The 23,124-nt window shown below is 38.8% G+C and overlaps 1 protein-coding gene across 7 annotated transcripts in view; it reads right to left on the bottom strand.

The window, feature by feature from the left end:
- The window catches only part of SIPA1L1 (signal induced proliferation associated 1 like 1), a 391,350-nt gene that overhangs the window by 22,443 nt on the left and 345,783 nt on the right, over window positions 1-23,124 (bottom strand). For 6 of the 7 annotated variants that reach the window (XM_075065409.1, XM_075065411.1, XM_075065410.1 and 3 more), the window contains 4 exons: window positions 14,947-15,096; window positions 8,285-8,409; window positions 5,960-6,078; window positions 2,683-3,128 (listed from right to left, as the gene is read on the bottom strand). In XM_075065409.1, coding sequence (XP_074921510.1) covers window positions 2,683-3,128; window positions 5,960-6,078; window positions 8,285-8,409; window positions 14,947-15,096 — 840 coding nt within the window. The remainder of the gene's footprint in view (window positions 1-2,682; window positions 3,129-5,959; window positions 6,079-8,284; window positions 8,410-14,946; window positions 15,097-23,124) is intronic. The other variant, XM_075065414.1, reaches the window with a different exon arrangement.

Genomic DNA, 23,124 nt, shown 5'->3' with positions numbered 1-23,124 from the left:
ATGAAAGTTTGACATAATTAATAGGTTTCCTTTTTTATTTTAGGAAATTCAAACTATCAGCGCATATGTCTTCTGTTAATGATGTTCAGATATAATGAGTCTGTGTAATTACTGCTCTACATTAATGCAGTCCTGCTGGGATGCCATGAGAAACCTGCACAATCATCAATAGAGATTTTGGGAATGGGGGTGGAGAAGGAAAACAAAGCCCAGCCAGAAATACTGCTGCAATATTTAATCACTATAATTTACATTTTGCCACCAATTCTCAGGTACAAGTTCTTTTATGCACTGTCAAATGATCTGCAGACTAATTACTGTTCCTGTCTTCTAAAGGCACAAACACCCTAATTTGCAGTTATTTTATTTTCTGCAACTCTGTTTATCTTGTCACCAAACTAAGTTCCTCTTCCTCCAGCTTGGAATGATTGCCTTTGTAGATTATACCAAAAGTATTTTAGGTCTGCAGGCACAAGGTAAGCCTACAGGAAGTGAAGGGGAGGCTAAAAAAATAAATTAAAAAAAAAGGTGTGCGTGGAACCATCAAAATGTGTACATGCCTATTGAGTAACAGCATGTTCTTATTGTCACTCTTTACTTTCCTCTCTCCTTCCTTACCTGCTCTACCTGCTGGTAACCCTCACTTAGTGTCTTAGCTAATCAAGAGTGCAGGCTCTTTTACTGTTTTGAGGCACTACGTACATTTTTGAATGTTCAAAAATTATCAAATAATAAAGAAGGAATACAAGGCAGCCTGTCTTTTCTCCATGGCTAATAGACAAAATATTGTGCATTAATTTTGCAAGGTACTATAATACCATATTTCCAAATTAGGGTGCCTCAGTTCTGTTCTACAGATTGCTGTATCATTTCTCTGTGTAAAGAACTGTACTTCCATTTGTTTTCAAATAAAGCAAAACAAGACTTTTATATTTTGTATAAAACCAGAGTAGTTTATCAAGAAAATTCAATGCCATTCTGAAAAAATATTTACAGGAACAAACAATTTAAGTGTAACTAGAGAAATGAGAATTGGGTAAAACAAAATGAATCATAGAAAAATGTCATGTCTGGAGACGTATTGCTACAGTACAGTGAATTAATGAGATGGTTTGACAGGCTAACTCTGCAATCAGCTGGTATCAGTTTGTATACCCCTTATATTTGTTTGATGTGTTTCCTTTTTTCTTTTCATTCTCTGCCACTTTTTTATTTCTACTTTTCTATTTACACTATTTGCTGCATGGAAGAGAAAATGCTAAAACCTCTACAGCCCAAACATGTTTTTATCATTAGGAATGTCTTCACAATGTAGCGTTTAGTACTTAATGGCCCTTTTCCTCCTTTCTGAAAAACTACTTCTGAACAAAAATGTTGCTGGCAACTTTCCAGCATTGTCATAAAATAAAAGTTATAAATGTCAGGTAAAAAAAATCAGTGTAAAGAGATGCTTACATAAAGAGGCACTGAATGCCTACAATGCCCCTAGAACAACGACAGAACAGGATGGAACCCCATTAACAAAATCCCGAACTGAAATTACCATGACACTGAGTGCAAGGAGATCATTCACTGCATTACAGACTCTGTGACAAACCCAACTTGCAGTTACAGTATCAGACGCTGTTCAACTGGATGGTACATCTCCAGCTTTGCCTCATCTCATTTCTCCTCTAACAGAACTGTTAGACTGAAGAACTGTTAGCAGCATATTTTCTACCCTCCAGCCCACTAGATATCTTATCTGTCTCTTAAAAATACAAAGAAATTAATACAAACAACAATAAATGCAACTGCCTGCCTAAAACCAGGAAGAAGAAGAAGAAAAAAAAAGACAAACATTTTCCCTTGCAGATTTGTTTTTTTTGCTTAGTACTATGTCATAAATGCATTTTTCTTCTTACAATGATTAATAACATTTAAAAAATAATTATATTTAGTATTTTGGGAATTAAGCTAGAAGATCTGATTTTTTTTCACCTCTAATTTTTATGATTCACTTGTAGAATGAGTGCCTTTCATCTAAGGAGCTCAAAGCACTTTACAAAGATGTTCATTATCTTCGTTTTACAAATGGAGAAACTGAAAGAAAAAGGTAAAGTGACTGTCCTATGTCACACACACAGTCAGTAGCAGAGTGGGTACTAGACTCCAGGTCTCCTCATTTCCTTGTCCTTTACTGTATGTGTTAGATGGCACTACCTCCCAAGTATCTAAACAAAAACACTGGGGGGCATGGAGAGAGGAAGCAAATGTACACCTATATTTTCCTGTATGAAACCACCACTTGAAAAAAAGAAACAAAAATTCCAAAATCAAATGGGTATCGTTAAATTTATTTATCCCCTTGTTGACAATGATTTGAAAAGCAATGCTTGCACGATGTTGCCTATAATACACCTATCATACTAAAATCTTACATCATGTGTAACAGTGGTAGAGTGGAGCATGTTCCTGCTATCACAAATATTCACACACTCCTTAGACTGACTAGACCCATCAGTGGGAGATACAAATACCATATGCAGTGTCCACTGTCAAACACCTTATGCAGTGGACTCTTTCAAACCTCTAGGTTAGCCAAAATAGGCACACAATTTTCCCTTAACAGTCACTTCTCATCTTAAAGAGAGAGAAAGTGAAGGTGGAAGGGGCATCAGTCATGACTTGAGAGAAAATTACCTTGCGTGGGAAACAGCATCACTAAGACTATAAGCACTGTTTTCTCTTGTTAAAGGATTGGAGGCTGGTTGACTCTTGGTGTGAATATCCAGGCTTAGTGAAGACTCCGTCTTCCGATCTACAACATGGCTTTCTTTTTCTAAAGTCCTGTCTGTGATGGAGACTACTTCACTGGAACTATGCCACAGTGGTGTCACTTTCTCCTTTGTAAGCCCTGATCGAGGAGACGTTGCTGAGGTTCCCAGAGAAGCTGTGCTGCCATGGCTGGGGCCATATGAGGTGGTATCTATGCCACTATCAGCTGAAGTCCCTTGAAGGTAGTTGTAGCTGTTCAGCTCTGACTCAGTGCGATCGCCACTGTCATACCATTTCTCATCACTATGGACACTGGAGGCATTGCTGGAGAGAGTATTGCTACTGGAGTGGCTGGAGTAGTGGCTGTCAGACTACAAAAAAATGTTCATGGCTTTAATTCAGAATGATCATGACGAAAACAAGACAAAGAAGGCACAACTGCAGTATGGGAGCTCTACTTTTACACGTCTGGTGGGGACTCAAAGTCTAAAATTCAGAGACATAACTCAGGCCACCAATTTAATACCCATTTTAAAAGCTTAGTATGACCTTGGGCGGTCATGCCTTAATTTATCAGAAAACATCTAATTTACCCCACAATATTTTTGCACTGTTTACTTTAAAATTCAGTCACCTGTACGAAGCCCACTCACAAGAAAAACTGACCATTCACGTTTAAACTTGTGATATTCAATCGCACCTGCATAACAGTAGAGAAGTGCCCAATTCTTCAAAGTGCTTATAATTAAAAATAGCACAGATGCTCATTTTAAGTTGGTTTAGGACATGAGAACCCATCAATCCACAGCTGAAGCGTGTGTTATTTTAGTAATCTGATTACTTACCCAAAGGTTTGAGAAAGGACAGAAGGGGCATCTCTGACTACTTCCTTTACTAGGAAGCTCACTGCTTCCTCAGCAGCAATCTCCTTTGCAAATAAACACTGAAATGTATTATTTGGTTTTGAAAGTATCACCTTCAAAAGGCAGAGTTAAAAGAAAAGAGGTTTCAGTGCAGTGAGCAAAAGGAGGAACAGAGGAGTGACCAGACCAGAGTTCATTTAGTTCACTATCCTCTGACAGCAGCCAGCGCCAGATGCTTTAAATGAATGCTTTAAACTTCACTGTGGGCATTTGTGAAACAATTTGATTATAAAGGAAATTTCTTCCTATCTCCCATCATCAGTTAGTGGTTGACTAATGCCCTGAAGCATGAGGGATTATATCCCTTCTGAATTTCTTGTTTTTAATTCCTATCAAATGCAATTCTGGATGTTCTGCTCATCCATATAATCAAGTCTGAAGCTGTTATACTTTATGCAAGAGACATATTTGGTGGTTAGATGGTCAGAAGATAGGGGAAGGGGTGAAAAGGTTGTTTAAAGCCACCTTTATTACTTCTTCCTTCCTTCCCTCCCTCCCTCCCTCCCAAACCCCTCCTCTCTCCATGGAGCCCATTGTACCATGCACAGCTCAGGCTCTAGGCCAAGGGGCTATGAAATATATATAGAATTTTGTGGAGGATGGAGAAATAAGCATGGATCCACACAGTATCAGGAATCTCACTCTCTCTCCAATCTGTTGATGTCCTAGAGTAAGAATTCATACAAAATGTGGAGTAACAGTCATTAAATTGATTCTAATTCCTAAATATCTTCAGTTTCAACTATTTTAGTCTTCAGTAAGGCTGTTTCTCTTCCTACTATCCATCAATCTACAAGAATAAACAACAGCAAAGCAAACATTAAATTACAACAATGCAAGTATCAATTTATCATAGAAAAGTAGGACAAAGGGACCTCAAGTTCAGTTTAGTTCAATTTTTCCAGTCCTATATTTCTCTTTGGCCTTATTTATTACATACAAGTCATTTCCCATCTCCTATCTTGACATCTGTTCAGATGTGTTAATATTAAGACCAAATGTATAAAAATGCAAAAACTGGTTCATACTGCTGAGCGCAAGAAGACAGGCCATCATCGCTTTTATAAAGGAGTGTTTTTACTAGCTGGTAATAAAAGAATTTTGCAGCACACCAGTAGCAGAAGTGCCAACTATGTCCAAAACAGAGTGCTGGTCAGCAACAGCAAATCGTAAACAAATATCTGTATGGGAATGTTATTTGTGCATACGTCAACATAGTTGATCATTTCAGCATTATCAAGCAATTTAGTTTAGATAACTATATAATAAGGAAATTTACACACACACACACACACACACACACACACACACACACACACACACAATAAGTGGCTTGATATTGTGGATTCACATAAAAAGCTTCACCAGTTAGAAAGATTCTTTTGGTTCTAATGGAATTTGTAGTTTTAAAGGTTGCGACTATTACTGTAATCATGTTTCACACTTGTGAAAAGTTTAAGGGTGCCTTTGTAACAGCACTTGGCTTTCCATTGCAGGGGACTCAAATCTGATTTCTAATCTGGATCTTCCCTTTCAGGGCTGGCAGAGGCTGGGAATGCTGCACACTTCAAACAGATGCATGTCTGACAAGCTCCAAAGGGTGTTCCTACCCAGTTCTACAGGGTCAGAAGGATATAGTTTTCTATCCAGCGATTGAACATATGTATAAAGGTAAGAAAAACTCCTTCAGGCAGGACTCCAGCAGCTATTATGGAAGAACCTTTCCAACTAGGGAAGAAGTTGTGATCACATTTAAAGGAAATAAATGAGAGAGACTTGATAAAGAAAGGAAAATGAAAACAAAAACAAGTGTAGAGGCAAGAGATGTGCTATTTATATTTCAACGTATGTGTATCGATTGCTGCGCCAAACTTCTAAACATTGCCATATGAAGCATTTTTGGTAAGTTTCCCAAATCTTGTATTTATCTGTGGCCTGGGACTAGCTAGCAGGATTTACAAAGGATACTTCCTTTGGGAACAAAGTTCCCACAAATCCTCTGCTTATCACCAGGTACCAGACCAAAAACCTGCTGTTCAACTGGCAGTAAAATGTTCCTGTTCAGAAATTTGCTATTAAAGCCGTGCTTAGCTTCTGGAATACTGAAAAGGCAACAGATCTGCTTTGCTGATTCCTCTATATTCTAACAGAGAAGTATGGTTTTTTGCTGATTTCATCATTATGTTTTTGAAAGATACTTTGCCTTTGAAGGGCACCCAGGCCTTTTGGGCAGAAACAGAGTCAAACATTTAAAAATAATTTTTAATAAGTTAACTTACATGACCCTGCTTATTTGGAGACAAGTGAACAACAGGATCCTGCCTCATCAGTCTTCCACTGGGGCTGTCTCTGAAGGATGGCAGTACTTTTGATACAGCTGGGAGATGGCATGTGGGTTCTGCAATACAGCAAGCAACATTGCACTTACACAGTATATGCACTGTAGAGGCATGTGAGACAAATTAAGAAAACTTGAAATCTGATGTTACAGTTTGATTTTTCCCCACTGCTGTCATTAACCAAAACCTTTGGACATTCAGTTATAAATTTATTTCAAAATACAGAACGTATAGTATACAAACCGCATGTGAACAACCAAGTGCCAAGTCCTCACCCGTAGTAAATCAGTACAACTCCACTGAGGTCAATGAAGCCATGAATATTTACACCAGGTGAGGATTGTGCCGCAAGTATCCAAGAGGATGGGGCCAGGATATTAAACCAGGTGCTGGCATACCATGAAAATGAATGTCTTTTTGTTCACATGGCCAGAGGACAATAAATTAGAAAGCTTGGTCCATCCCTGTTTAGCTGTGCTGTAAGCAAGGCAGAACAGACAAGTTACAGTGATCACTTAACTATACACATTTATTTCCCCTTTGAACTTCAAGCACATCTTGTATAAGTACCCCAAGTATTTCTCATCAAACCATCTATAAACAAACAGATATTTTTAAAAGAATCTATTGTCTAGTCCTAAACAGCAATATCATCTGTCATATTATTTCTATACCACTCAATGGTTTTGACTGTACTCCATGAAAATCCGGTTATTGACCTGCAGTGTAACTTGTTCTTCGAGGTGTGGGTGGGACGATAAACACAGGATCTGGGCGTCTGGACAGACAGACAGAGGTCAAAAAACGAACACTGTCTTGGACAGCCTGGTGCAATGAGAATCAGTTTGGCATGGTCCACCTTCAGCTTGAGGATATCTTGAGAGAAACTGTAACATAGCCTGAAGTTCATAAACAAATGTAACTTCTCAAGTGTCTTTTCAGAAAACAAAGACTGTCCATCAAATAGTATTTCTTCTGTGGTCTGGTTTTATGTACAGAGCAATGCCTGAGTTCTGCAGCCAAGAAGCCCTCTTCACTGAGACATGGCAGCGTGCCACACTCCTCTTAGAAGAGGAGGAAGAGTCTCTTTGAGCCTGGAAGTGGCTCTGATTAGTTTTATGAGTTCTTTTCCTTGGGGGAGCAGATGAAGGGGACTGGTCCTTTTTTCTCTGACAAGGGTCTGAATCTGGTGGCCTATCCAAGGTCCACACCAGCTCTGAATACTGATGGCCCTGGTGATCTGCAGAGGGCCAAATCTGGATTCATGGCTTGTTCTATGAGGTGCCATTTTAAACACAAGCGCAAGACAACTTGAGTGCTTTTCTTAAAGGAATGGCAAATGGAGCACTCTTTATTCTCTCTCTCTCCTAAAATACAACAAACAACATGTATGGGGATTGTTATTTGGAAATGCCACCCCACAAAAAGGATGGAGCTTAAATCCTGGTGAAGGCATAGTACCATATAACACTATAAACAGAACTAATTCCTAAACTGACTACAAGAGTATAACAATTTACAGACAATCACACCGTTGTTAGAAACCAAGAGGTAAAATCCACACGGGAGCTCCAACTCAAGCTGCGGGCAGTGAAAAGGAACTTGGGGGGGGGGGGGGCGGTGTCAGAGTATTCTCATCCTGATATAGGTATGGAAGAGGCTGCGGGCCACAGGGTGCAAGTGCTGTCCCAACAGGGACTGCTAAGCAAAATTCTCTGACTTCGGTGCGTTGGGTGCATGCACACCTCAGTGGAATACAGTTCTGCAATGACTTGAAGAAGAAACAGCATATATTTGGCCTTGTCTACATGAGATTTTTATAGCTTCAATGATCAAACAATTTGCATTTATATAGCACCATTTGAAAGGGAAAAATCACGAACACTGAAGATAAACTAAGTGAAAATTAAACTAAGCTGAAACACTGGGGAGAGTAGGTGTGGTCAAACAAGTATTCAACAGCAAGACAAACTAATAAGTGTGTCTATCCAACCAGTTCTTAAGGACATGGTGTTCCAGAGAGTGGGAGAATTATGAAAGGTTTAGCCTCACAATAACTGCAGTTCTTCCTCAGGTGATACTCAGAGGTCTCAAAAGACACAGACTGAAGTATATCTAAGATCTAATCATTCATTCTGATTAATAAGAGTAACATTCACAAAGAGTAAATACAGTGCTTTAGAAGCTTCTCCCAGTGCATGGAGAAATATATTGCCAAAGTCACCTTGTGGTGAACACCTTTTGCTTACTGCAGAAGTTACCTACCCATCTGGTCAGCAATACTATCCTCACTCCTCTGCCAGTTTGGTGTGGATTTGCCGCTGCTACCAGTATCTGTCTGCGTGTTCTGCCTGTCAATGGAGGCAGGGGATCTACGACTCATTCCGAACCTGTTGTAGTGTCCCCAAAACAAAGGTAGACAACAGTTTTAATTATGCTTAAATCCCATGTAGAAGAATAGCACTTACAGAAAAACGGTTATTACATCGGGTAACTTGACCCAGAAATCCAGAAACAGCTTCTTGTGGGATTTATAATGCTTTTCCTTTCAGTTGTTGGGGGTCACTTACCACCTCTTATTTATAAAATACAAAGTATATATATTAAACCATTAATTTACTGAGCACCTCTGTTCAAGAACCCCTGGTATCAGTTAAAAAAACTAATTATTTAACCAAAAATTGGTCCTAACTGTGTACTAAATCACCAGTCAGCATGTTAAGTCAGATGAACTTTTTCTGTTCTTAAAATATGCTAAATTATTTTGTTGCAAGATGCATTCTGGAAGTGTTAGTTGTTTTTACTAATGTAAACAGTAGGTTCACTTTTTTCAGTTGACTATCATTGAGTTTTGAGCACTGCTTACTTTTGCCAGGCCTTGCCAAGGCTAAGCCCCGGCACCTTTAGGCTTGGCAGTTTATAGCCCCAGCACCTCTAGGCTTGGCAGTTTATAGCCCCAGCACCTCCAGGCTTGCTGCATCAGTTATGAATGTAAAAAAACTGCTTGAGCCCCAGCATCTTTTTTCATTACAAATTAAGCACTGGTTTCGAGAGAACTATTTCAAGAGAACAAACAAGAGGCACCAAGGAAAAAGTTGAATTTGTTTTTTGCAATTTCCCACCCCAGTAGGCATCAACATGAAATTTTGAATTCTTCAGCCAAAAATTAGTGAAAAATTAGGGAGGGCAAAAGGTTGTTTAACAATGACTGGTCTTCAGTGTTGCTGTAGCCATGTTGGTCCCAGGATATGAGAGAGACAAGGTTGGGGAGGTAATAGCTTTTACTGCACCAAGTTCTGTTGGGTAGAAGGTACACAGAGCTGAGGAAGATCTCTGTTGAGCTTGAAAGCTTGTACCTTCCACCAACAGAAGTTGGTCCAATACCTGATTGGTTTGTCACATGACCAGTCATGAGGAAGTCCAATGGGCTAATGATGCCTCCAAAGGCCAAATTAGAATTCTTTTTTATTCAAGCACCAATTTCATATCAAAGCAGAGCTTTTTAAGTCTGATTTCATTCACTAAAAGTGTGATTTAAAGATTTCAAATTTTACTGAAAGCCAGTGGAACTGTGGCCCCAACTCACTTAGGCTCTTTTGAAAAATTAAGTATTTAAAAGTAGCTGGATCAACAGTCCTAGACCATGAAGTGCTATCTAGCCACACAAGTATAACATAGGGAGTGACTGCATGAATTTCCCTACACTGCCAGTCATAGAATATTAGGGTTGGAAGGGACCTCAGGAGGTCATCTAGTCCAACCCCCTGCTCAAAGCAGGGCCAATCCCCAGACAGATTTTTGCCCCAGATTCCCTAAATGGTCCCCTCAAGGATTGAACTGAAACTCTGGGTTTAGCAGGCCAATGCTCAAACCACTGAGCTATCCCCCCATTAAAGTGGGCTGTGAGGTTTTACAGACTTCATAGACTATTTTATCCTTGGCTTATCTGCTGCACTGACCAGCATGTTACTACGTGCCAACACTAGCAGTGATTTTGGGGATGTGGGCATTTGTCCATTACTAACTAGACTGAAAGCACCAATGCATTCCACATGGGCCATGGAATAGCCATTACCTGGGTAATTTAGGGTGAATGACTGATTTGGGTTAGTTTCAAACTTGTGGCTTTGAGATAATGGATCAGCTTTGGCCGAGATAAATGAATATCTGAAGCCATTGTTTTTCCTTAATAATTTCCACACACATTTTCGGGTGGGATTTTCAAAAGTGCCTAAAGATATGTCTACACTGCAATAAACGCCCAAAGCTGGCCTATGTCAACTGGCTCAGACTCATGGGGAGCAGGCTGAAAAGCTATAAAACTGGACTGTAGATGTTTGGACTCAGGCTGGAGACTGTGCTCTGGGACCCTCCCCCATTGCAGGTTCCCAGAGACCAGGCTCCAGCCCAAGCTGGAATAGCTACACTGCAATTTTATAGCTCCGCAGTCTAAGCCCCCTGAGACAGGCCAGTTGCAGGTGTTTTAGTGGAGTGTTGACATACCATGACTGACTAAAAAGCACAGGCCTGATTTAAAGTCATATCATGAGGGGATCTGTCAATCAAATTCATTAAGACATTGAATACAATGTATTCAAATTGTGGTGTGATACTTGTATATGTCTGTTTAATAAGCAAGTATCTGACAAGCAGAAATCCACAGCAAAAAGCAATTCAAAAGCATATCAAGAAGGTACAGAAACAAGAGGTCATTTATAAAGGCCAGGCATTTAGAATGTGGTACTAATCTGCACAGTACCTGCAAGGAATGTAGATAGGGAGGAGAGGAGTAAAGAGATCTTAAAAATGAACAGAGACAGGCGACTATGTTTCCCACTTAAATTCAATTGTAGTCAAGGCCCTGTATACACCATAGCAACCTTGACCTAAATTCTGGGGCAAGACCCTGTGTATTCAAACATACTCCAGTGGAGCAGACTGGAGATTCTTGTAACAACTTCAGGAAAATCACACACAAAAATTGACGTTTGATTTAATTATATATGAAAATGAAAAATAACTATTATAGTATCTCCCCCGCCCCTTATTTAATATGACATTAAATTTATTCATGCTGCCCCCAAATTTTTAATTTTCAAATATGCTGCAGAGTAATGTACTGAAAGTGCATAACTAACATAGAAGCAAATGATTTTGGCAGTTAAGAGTGGACAGTTGGGGCTTTTGGCATCTGGAAAGGTGTGAGATGTGGAAGATAGTTAAAGTTTGTGGGATGTTAAAATGATCAGCTGTGAAACAGTTAATTTGAAATTGAAATTTGTATTATATTTTGAAATGAATAAAGGGATACTGTTCTGAGAGGTACTGGAGCAACTCCCATTCTGAACTATCGTTTCAGGTTGTCTGCAGATTCAAGGAGACACAAGGTAATAATTTTACACTCAGCACATATTTGTAGGGTTCTATTTGCAGCCATGAGAACTAAAACCGTTTTTTATTTAAATGAAAGCCTAGATTCTGAAACACAAGCAAAGGATGGATTCTGGCAAATTCCACTGCTAAACAATTGTGGAATACACAGGATCCTCCTTTATCCATCAATATCTATAAATGTAACATGCTGTATGATTTTAATACTGCAGTTTAAATATTAGATTCAGATCTTCTAGTCATAGTTAGACCATTACTTGACGGATTTCATGAACATATCCAGAATTTAAAATAAAAAAAATAAAACCACACAAAACAACCATTAAAACTGATGAACAGCAACAGCAGATAAGCTTTGCACACTTCACAATAATTCACATCATGGAATTTCCCCAGCTCCAACTACTAAACATAACAGTTGAAATGAAAATAAACACATCCCACCCTGTCAAACATACGCTTCCCAGGTGATCCCTAATACTGAAATGGAAACCTGCCAACCAGTAATGTGCCATCACATATTTAGTCAGGCATGCAACTGTACACTTGAATGCAAAATGGCATCCCATAAACTTTAAAGGATATATAGAATTCTACCTCGTAATCCAAGAGATAATGGGAATTGTCTAAATTAAACATAGTAAAAGACTTTTACACAAGTATTACTATATTAATAAATTATATTAGAGATGTATGGTTTTTATATTTTTTTAAAAAAGCTGATCACTTCCCTAAACATTAGCTGAATGACTATTGAAACAGTGATAACATCTGGTAGTGGGTATCTGTCCATGCTACCAAAAATAAAAAAAGGAGTAATTAGAATCAGTATTTAAAAGAGAAGTTCAAGATCTAAAAACTCATTTATCATATTGTGTGGCTCAATATTTTATTCTTCACATAATGTTCTCCTAATTAACATCTTTGATATCAATATTCATCATCAAGTGCAATGTAACATGCTTTGCTTAACTTATAGTGTATTTTTATCAAAGAGGACATCCGAGATCTATGAAAATACGGTTTGTTAATCTTGGTAAAATCTAATCATTCCCCTATTAATTAAGATGCAACAAACGTGGTTATTTATTTATTTTTATTAACTAGGCCATGTAAAACTTACTAATTAAACTAGGAAATAATTAGTGCTGGTTGTAGTGGTATATTTTATGCCACTTACATTATAAAAGTTGTCACAGACCTCATGAAAACAGCAGAAATGCATCTTTAATTCCCAAAGGAACACAGGAAAATAGTTTATTTCATACAGCCAGAAAAGGAAAAACATTCATTCGTTGTTTTATACTCCTTTTTTACATTCTATTAACATTCATACATATACATAAAAACCATACAATACAAACAGAAGTGTACATGAAACACATATCTATAATATATACAGCAAGTCCCATCTGGATACTGCTGAAGTGAATGAGGCTTTTGCCATTGTTTTTAATGGGGAACGATCAGGACCAATAATATAGTAGGATCACCAGTTACTGTTACCATAAATATTGTTGGATAAAGTTTCTATCCTACCCTCTATTTTCAATTACATGTATTCTGAAACTTTCATCTTTCAGGCTGAAATTTTTCATGCTTTGTCTTTATACCTGGAGGTGAAATTTTGGACAGCTTTAACAAATATGGTTCAGCCATTTACGAGCATGAGAACAATGGAGGAGGAGACTGAGAGGGGCACGGTATTTTTCTCCATCAGAAAAAGAAAATCTTGCTAGTTTTTCTAAACAGTTTCTACAGCCACGTCATTGTGCTCTGAAAGGTAAATTTGCCAAACAAATTGCCTGTTTTGAGGATCAGTACCATTTCTTATCATGTTCATTTCATTATTCCACTACAACACGGTTTGATTTGACAGACTTATTAATCTTTTAAAACAGTTAATTTAGTATGCAAGTGTGGTTTTGTTTTCTGAACTTGTAAAATACTCAGCAAAGAAGGATCCACTATAGGTATGTGCATGAATAACTTGTACAGTGAAATGGCTAAGAAAGGACTTTTGTGCACTTTCGGATGATTCACTTAAGACAACTCTTAGGCACATGCATAAATCAATCCTTATTCAGAACAGTACTTAATCTGTCCTGAATAGGGATGCTTTTCTGAATCTGAGCCTTTGTATTGGTGTGCGGGAGAGAACCTGCTCTGCAACAGGGGAAGGCGCACAGCACCTAACATTTGCAGGGGAAGGTATCTTTCCTGCAAACTTCCTAATCTGTAATGGAGCAAGACCACTTCAACGTACTTGACATCTTGCTAAACCTACATGCTTCCATGCTGCACAGGACAGATGCTCCTATCTGCAGACTTCCCTAACATGCATAGGACAGGGTGTTATACTAGCTAGGTCAGTGGTCCCCAACGCCATGGCGCCTGCCGGGGCATCTATGTGCACCAGCATACTGGCCGGCGGACAAGCATCCACAGAAATGCTGCCGAAAAGCAGCGTCATCAAGAGGCATTGCCACCAAAATGCCGCTGATTTTCAGCAGCATTACGGCGATGATGTCTCTTGATGATGCTACTTCAGTGGCGATGCCTCTTGATGTTGCAACTTCTCAGAGGCATTTTGGTGGATGCTTGTCTGCCCCGGTCCTTGGTGGCTAATTGTCCGGCGCTCAAAAGGTTGGGGACCACTGAGCTAGGTAGTTTCAGACAATGGAATTTACATTACTATTGCGACTTTATAAGCACCAACCTGGAGAGGATTACACATTGACCGTCAAACTATCTAAGGAGACTCCAGAGAGATGCTTCTGTATGAACTATTAGCAGTTTTTCTCCTTTCCTCTTCTCTGTAAGGGATATTCTTAGGCATGTAGTTCTATCATTGCCAATTATTCTTCTTTCTCTACTTAAAAATGTTTGATTCATTTTTCCTTTTCAATGTTCTCTGAAAATGATACATATTTAATTTCTTCCTCCATGAGTTTCCCCCAAATGTGAATAGCGGATCACTCTAAGGAGCTTCATGATATCAATAAAGCTGGAGGAGACAGGCTGAAATCAGAGACACTTTTAATATGTGAAATAAACGCTATTTTGAACAGTCGCTATAAGTCACTTAATACCCTTATGTCTAAACTATCCAAGTCTTAGATGAATGTATCACTTTCTTGCTTCAAAAAAGCAGTGCAGGCTGCAAAGTCAAAAGGCTAAGAACTCAGTTTGAGTATTATGCACTATTGATATCATTTAAGAAGCAAAAGCTGTGAAGTGAAGAAGATTGCAATATGAAACCGATGCATTTAATGAAGACTCAAATACTTCAAGGTCTCTGCAGATGTTAGCCTGAGCATTGTCAGAGAGAAAAAGTGAGAGGACTCTTCAACCTCACTCTTTTTTTCCAAAAGTGAGGCAAGGAAAGAAAAACTGTTTTAGTAACTGCATGTAAAGAATAGTTTGTAAAGCAGCAGAGTAAGCACAGCTCACATATTTTATAAGTCTAGCCACCAAATGGAAGAGAGAAACCTCAACCAAACAGCACCTAAAAAAAAAAAAAACCTGGTGCCTACCCTTCTGGCATAGATTTTTGTCTGTAGGTTCCCCCACCAGAGCCAGTCTCACTCGAGGACAACAGATTGCTGGGGGAGCTACGACACTGCTGTGATCTTGCTAAGGCAATGGATGAAACTGTGACGTAGACATCGGAACCAGGAGACAACCTGTTTAAAGCGAACAAACAAACCCAGTCAAAGTCAGTAAATCACAGTGTAAGGCATAATGGGCAATATGCACAAATTGCCACATCAGCAGTAAGCGTTGCTTCATGGAGATAGTAAAATTGAAGCCATTTGGAGGGCAATGCATATTTTCCCCTATTAATCTATTCCCTGTGGGAATAGTGGAAAACAGACTTGGAAAAATAACTTTAGAAAAACATGCCAGTTTCCAAAGACTGCCAGAAATAAACTTGTTGAATTGTTTTTGTAGTTTGCTAGTCAGGAATACTGAAACACAACATACTTTACCCACATACCATATAACTGATTTATTCTTACATTTCAGAACAAAGCCTGTGTATGGAATTTTAACAAAATGCAGTACTTATCAATACCAACTCTTCAAGCCTATAGAGCTGGTCTCTTTGCTATCATTGTTTTGTTAATTAAAATACTAGGATTATAGACTTGATTAACATTATTTATAAATAAAAAATTGGGATGTTCACCATTCTTCAATACACAGAATTGATGGCTAGCACCTTATAACTTTGTTGGTAACTGCATACTTGTGTCACACAGAGCTACCTCCTAACAATACAGCAACAGTATATCATAAATGGCTAGAGTTCCAACATTCACATCTGGACAATAAGTTTGAACAAGGGTATCCTTACTTTGTCCAGCAAGGATATCTGTCCTGCAATTGAGGTTTCGGGTCTTTTTTTGGTTCCTGTGTATTCTGTCTCCAACGTATCAAGCAAAGCCTATACCGGTGTAGGCAACCTATAGCACGTGTGCCGAAGGCGGCGTGCAAGCTGATTTTCAGTGGCACTCGCACTGCCTGGGTCCTGGCCACCGGCCCAAGGGGCTCTGCATTTTAAGTTATTTTTAAATGAAGCTTCTTAAACATTTAAAAAATCTTATTTACTTTACATATAACAGCTTAGTTATATAATATAGACTTATAGAAAGAGACCTTCTAAAAACGTTAAAATATATTACTAGCATGAGAAACTTTAAATTAGAGTGAATAAATGAAGACTCAGCACACCACTTCTGAAAGGTTGCCAACCCCTGGCCTATACTGTTTTTAATGATTCCACATATTTTCGTTCTATTCATGACTGAAGTCAATGTGAATCTTTCCAGTGACTTTGATCAGGCCTTCAGTCAATAACAAATTATATTTTAAACAAATTGCTTAACAATTAGTAACTGCAAAAAAGTCCAACACATTGAAGCTTAAGACCTTTCAGTCATCTTACATGTTAAAAAAACAAGACAGATTGACTTCCATAAAAAATATGGTTTACCTGTCTCAGCACAGGACTTGGATCCACAAACTTCCAAGACATTAAGCAAGCCACTTAACTGATATGCCTCAGTTTCCCATTTATAAGGTGGGGGATAATATTTACTTAGCTTTCTCAACCAGATATTGTGGGAATTAAAAGTTTGTAACTACTTCGAAGATGAAAAGTCTTATAGTTCTGATTGCTGAGAGAAATACTTGTTGAAAAACTTTAAAAGCAAGGCATTATTATGATTGTTATCTATTTATTTTGTATTTTTCCTCCCACTCTTTTGCTTGAACAAAGCAAAAAGTAAATTGGGGGGGGAGGGGGGGGAGAAAAATAAAGACCGGCCCTCTAAATTCAGTCTGCATAAATGAGATTCAAGAAAATTTCTACCCAACCAAAAATGCAGTGATTTAAATCCTAATCATTTGAAGCACAGCACTAAACCCAATAATGCATCTTTAGTCTACTAACCTAAATTTAACAACTCACATTTATCCATGTAAGCAAAAATTCTGAAGTATTTGATTACAAAGAAAACAAACAGTTCAAGAGATGGAAATTCAGGGAGAGATGAGCCAAGCAGATTAATAGCAATTTCTCATTTTTCCAGTGGCATTTTTATACAGAAAAAAGAAAGGTCAGCCAAGAAAAATACTTGCTTTTAAGTAAGATTCACACACTCGCACATATACACACATGTAGACCCACTAACACTTACCTAGCAATACATAAATCACATTTTGTTAAACTATGACCTTCTCTCATATGATGGTTGATTAGAATTTATGGTAACAGAGCAATAACGCCTCCTATAGTTTTGTGTAAAATGTTCCCCCAATGGAATAGCTTGTATTTTCAATTTCAGTTTCAGGTATGATTTTCCTCATTTCCTGTGCCTCACCAAAAATGATAGTACTGTTCTGAGGTGATACAAAGGCATACACAACCAGGACAGAGTTATAATTCCTCATAAACCTGGAAGACTTTTAGTAAGAGCAAAACAGATGATTATAAACTTGATCTGAACAGCAGAACAAACAGCCTCATAGGGAGGATAGCCTGTTATTTACAGCAGCACTGGATTTCAATTGGTACTAGCTACCATCTAACTAAAGAAAATTTTGAATAGGGAAAGTTTTATTTTACTATAAACACCATACATAAGCCACGATAAAACTAATTTGTAGGGTAAATTAGTTGGACAATCTAATCAATATCTTCTAGTGGCATGACACATGTTAACTTAATCTGTGATTTCCTTCTGTAACATCCTGGCACCCCAATATTCATCACTATTGTGTATTTAGGATATGTTTTGTACAAAGTATGCTTGGTGAGGTATCGTTCTAAAAGTCTTAATCTGCTAGACAGTAATATCTCCTTGGATTGTATGTACTACCACTGTATGTGAAGTTATGAAGTTTGGCTATGAATGTTACTGAAATATGTTGTGAGGTTAAAAACGCCCACAAGCAGCCTTTCAAGAACAACAGCAAAAAAGGCCAAACGATGTTAATGGTTTATTGAGGAAATGCACACAAGCACAAGGATTACCAGGAATTGTGTACAATAGAAATCTCTCAGAAAGAGCACTACACAATGGAAACTGTTTGACCCAGGTCAGAGCAAAAGAGCTCTCCAGAAAGTGGGAAGAAGATAAACAAGGGGGACAATGACATCATGAGGGTACCTCACTTTCCTTACACCACCACACCTGGAAACACCTGAGAAGCAAGGATTGAACTGTGGGAAATGATGGTCTCAAGCTAGAGGGAATCTTAGCCTGTGTATGAAACCCTGGAAAACCCAAGCTGCAGAGCCAAGGCAGCTTGTGCCTTAAGAATCTGCCAGCCTGTTTATCACTCAGGGTGAGAAATTTGCTAATTCATATCTTATCTATCTAGTGTGTTAAACTAAGTTTGTGATTTTATTTATTTACTAAGGTAATCTGCTTTTGATCTGTTTTCTATCACATATAACAACTTAACATATATCCTTTTGTAGTTAATAAATTTGCTTTTGTTTTGACTAAAACCAGTGTGTGGAAATTATAACTTAGGGTAGAAAACTGTTGCATGTCTCTCTCCACATTGAGGGAGGGGGCAAATTTTATGAGCTTATGCTGTACAGTTCCCTGTGCAGTGCAAGACCGTATACTTTTGGGTTTACACTCCAGAGGGGGGTGCATGTTTTAGCAACTGGGAGATGCCTTAGCGGAGCCTTCCCATGCAAAGCTGATAGCAGCATCTGCGTGAAGCTGCAGCTAGGTGTGTCCCTATCTGTGTGTAGGCTGGTGAAAGAGCAAGTTTGGAGAGCTTGGCAACTTACCACAACACCACAGTGTGAAAGGGAATCCAGGCTAGTGGATCAGGAGGGCTCAATGGTACCCCAGTTCCAAGTGACATCTCAAGGGGAACCTATCACACCTTCTATTTGTAATTTTTTTAATTATTCATTTCAGAAGATTGTTTTGAGAAGAGATCTCAAAATACTTAAAGTAATTTAATAGTCAGAATAAAATAAAGGTGGTATTGCTGAGATATGAAAGGACTCAACACACCATAATTGCAGATTAAATAGTGATAACATTATTCATTTTTAAATTGTCCAAAGAGTTATCGTCACTAGAGATGTAACCTAAAAGTGGATAACATCATGTTTATATTTGGTTCCTGAAAAAATGAGAAAGATCCCTCAATAAAGAAATCCGTTTCAACCAATGGCCTATAATTTGAAAAAGGGCAGCAACCTCGTCAAAAAGTGCAGCCATCAAAAGAATGACTGAAGAGCTATTTCAACGGTACTTCACACCACAAGAAAATATGCAGAGGGCCAGGATCCTGGACTTCACTAGTAAGCACTTATTCATGCAAATTGTCCCCCTTAAATCAATGGAACTACTCATGTAAGTAAGGGTTCCACAGACAAGCCTATGAATAAGTCAAATTTACCACTGACATAAACAGATGCAACTCCGTTCAAGTCAATGGAATTGTGCTCATTTATGCTACTTAGCGAATTTAGACTTAACAGCTCTAGTCCAAGCTGGAAGAATAGGTTGAGGTTGGACAAGGAGGGAAAAGGCCCATAGTTCTCCACATTCACACTGGGGAAGGGAGGGGCAGGGAAAGCAGGGTGGATAAAAATCAATGATTTTTAAAAAAATGATTTTTTTTAATTTAAATCAGATTTTTTTGATGAAATGCTTTTTGAGGAAAAAAATCTATCTAAAGATAGTTTTAATTAGGATACATTATAGCTCAAAGACATCTCATCATAGAATAGGGATTATAAATTTTAATTCTATAGTATGAGACAATATATTCATGTAATGTTTAAGAAAAGTTTTGTAAACGAGTTCCAATAGTTCATGGATTAAGGACCCAATCTTATGGGGTTCCAGGGCTTCTGTATAGATTATTTAGGTTAATTTTTCTATCTACCCAATGGAATCACTGCTCAGTCTAGAAGATACTTAGTTTTGCAGTTCTCAAACTGTGGGTTTATGTCTCCAGAGATAACATGCTTGTTAACAACAAAAATGTTTTTAAATGAATGAATAAATAAATAATATATAGACGAACCAAAAACAAACCTGATTTTAAAAAACTTGACTGTTTAACTAAATTCAAAAATTCATATGCTTGTTTTGTTAAAATATTACTTTTGCTGTTGAAGGAAAAAATCCAGGATACATAATGTTGTTGTTTTAGTTAAATAAAACAATTTAAATGTCTTCCTAATACAGCATGGCAAGAAAATCCTCCAAATATTAATGATTAATCTGTTGAACTGAAGATAGTTCACCTCTCAATGACTTTATAAATTTCTGCTTCAATTACCATTGGTAAATGAAATAATCAAACAATCATTCATTTTCTGATATAGCTGTAAAACTAATTTGAAAAGTTTTCAAAATAAATCCCTTTAAACATGTAAAGTGTGTATCTTCTAAAAATGAAACCTACATCTATCTCTGAGTTGTGAAGAATATGTATTAAGGTTAAAACAACCAAAAAGAATGCACTTTTGTGTAGAAATCCATGATTAAATCAAGTCTTCCTGACTAGTGATTTAAATCAAACCCACCCTGGGGGAAAAAGAGAGAGAGAGAGAGAGAGACAATATAAACATGTATATACACGAAAGACACACACACACACACACAATTTGGACTGAGATTTTAGAACTAATCTATAAAGGTCACAGGTACTAACTTACCAAATAACCACCTTTTCATATTCTTACGCTTTTCAGTAAAAGGCAATCACTTGTCAGAAACACATAGTTAATTTTGCTTTAATAGGCTTCAGCTAGATCAGGGGTGGGCAAACTAGGGCACCACATCCCTGCAGCCCTCGGGCGGGGGGACAGAGGGCTCCATGCATTGCCCCCTGCAGCTCCCATTGGCCTGGAACGGGAAACCGCGGCCAATGGGAGCTTTGGGGGAGGTACCTGGAGGCGCGGCAAGGGCAGCGCAAGTGGAGCCGTCCGCTCCCTTGCCCCAGGGGCCGCAGTGCTTCCTGGAACAGTGCGGGGCCGGGGCCGGCATGCAGGGAGCCTGCCCTGGCCCCGGTGCACACCACTGCCACCCCAGAGCCACTTTAGGTAAGCGGCGCCAGGCTGGAGCCTGAACCTGCCCCCCAACTCCCACCCCTGAACCCCTGTGTGCACCTCACAACCCTCCTGCACCCCAACTCCCAGCCTTGAGCCCTCTTGTATACCACACAGACCTCCTGCACCTCAACCACCTGCCCTGAGCCTCCAGCTGCACGCTGCACCCCTATGCACCCCAACCTCCTGTACCCCAACCCCCTGCCCTGAGCCCCCTCGTACACACTGCACCCCTCCTCTGCCCCAATTCCTTGCCCTGAGCCCCTTCCTGCACACCACGCCCCCTCCCACACCATGCACTCTCTCACGCACCCCAACCCCCTGCCCCAGCCCTGTATACAATTTCCCCACCCAGATGTGGCCCTTGGCCTAAAAAATTTGCCCACCCCTGAGCTAGACACCCTTGGATACACAAGGGTCATAGAAATATTGCACGATATAAAGAAATCTCAGAAAAGAGTAGTGGTTCCCAAAAGGACACTACAAAAGCAACCATATGGACTGACAAAGATAAATAATTATTTTATTTTAGCTTAATATCTGCTTATCTGGTTTTACAGATATTGAAGATGTCCCTCTTGATGAATTCACTGTCATGTTATTTGCTATAATATCCCACTGTGTTTTCTATATACTAAAAAGGTTAATAATAGCGATGATACTCAACTCCATTTAATATTAACAACAAGGGGGAAAAGAACATAAACCAAAACCGGGAAATAATAGGTTAAAGAATATTTAGATAAGCTACATGTACTCAAGTTGGCAGGGCCTAATGAAATTCATCGTAGGATACTTAAGGGACCAGCTGAAGCAATCTCAGACCCGTTAGAAATTATCTTCAAGAACTCATCGAGGTTGGGTGAGTCCCAAGAGAACTGAAAAAAGGCAAAACAGGGAACAAAGGTGACCCCAGGACTTGTAGACCAGTCAGTTTAACTTAAAGACTTGGAAAAATACCAGTACAAATGATTAATCAATTTATGAGCACCTAGAAGATAATAAGGTTATAAGGAATAGCAAGCATGGGTATGTCAAGAACAAATCATACCAAACCAAACCAATTTCCTTCTTTGTCAGGTTTACTGGACCAGTGGATGGGGGAAGCAGTAGACACAATATAACTTGATTTTAGCAAGGCTTTAGACACAGTCCAACATGACATTCTCATAAGCTACCTAAGGAAATGTGGTCTAGATGCAATTATGAAAGATGGGTGCACAAATGGTTGAAAGACAATACTCACATTACCAATGTCAACTGGGAGGACAATGTATCTAGGGGGGTCCTGCAGGGATCAGTCTTGGGTCCAGTACTATTTAGTACTTTCATTAATGACTTGATTATGGGTACACTTATAAAATTTGCAGATGACACCAGGCTGGGAGGAGTGGAAGGCACATTGAAGGGCAGAATTAGAATTCAAAACGACCCTGATAAGCTGGAGAATTGGTCGAAATCAACAAGATGAACTTCAGTGAAATTCAGTAAAGACAAGTGCAAAGTAGTACACTTGGGAAAGAAAAATTAAATGCGTTAACTACAAAATGGGGAATAACTGGCTAGGTGGTAGTCCACTGAAAAGGATCTGAGGGTTATACTGGATCATAAATTGAATATGAATATGTGCATTTGCAGCAACAACAAACAACAAACAACAACAACAAAGAGTATCGAATGTAAGATATAGGAGGTAACCATCCCATTCTAGTCAGTAATGGAGAGGTCATTATGGTATGAGAGGATACATTATCGTCTAGTTATATCATTCGTATATATTTACATATATTACACACACACAAACCATATTCAAAAACACATTCTTAAGGTTGCAAAGTCAAGCACTTAAGAGTTAGTAATGGCCAGAATTAAGAATGCCTGTGCAACCTTAATTTGGCACCTTTGTGCGTATGCATTATGATACAGTGTTTACATACTATTTTTTCCACAGGACCCTGGCCTCATTCAGTGCACAGGAGGGACCTGTTCTGGGGATGAATCAAGGTCATACAGTGAAGGAGAGTTGCTTCATTTGTTACAGAAGTTGGGAAGTGTGCAGTAAATGAAGCAGGAGACTGGAGGAAGAGGAAGCATGGTCTTACGGTTAAGGAAG

Source organism: Chelonoidis abingdonii, chromosome 4, assembly GCF_003597395.2.
Source record: "Chelonoidis abingdonii isolate Lonesome George chromosome 4, CheloAbing_2.0, whole genome shotgun sequence".
In the NCBI taxonomy this organism is placed as follows: Eukaryota; Metazoa; Chordata; order Testudines; family Testudinidae; genus Chelonoidis; species Chelonoidis abingdonii.
This window is presented reverse-complemented; position numbering and strand designations above follow the sequence as displayed.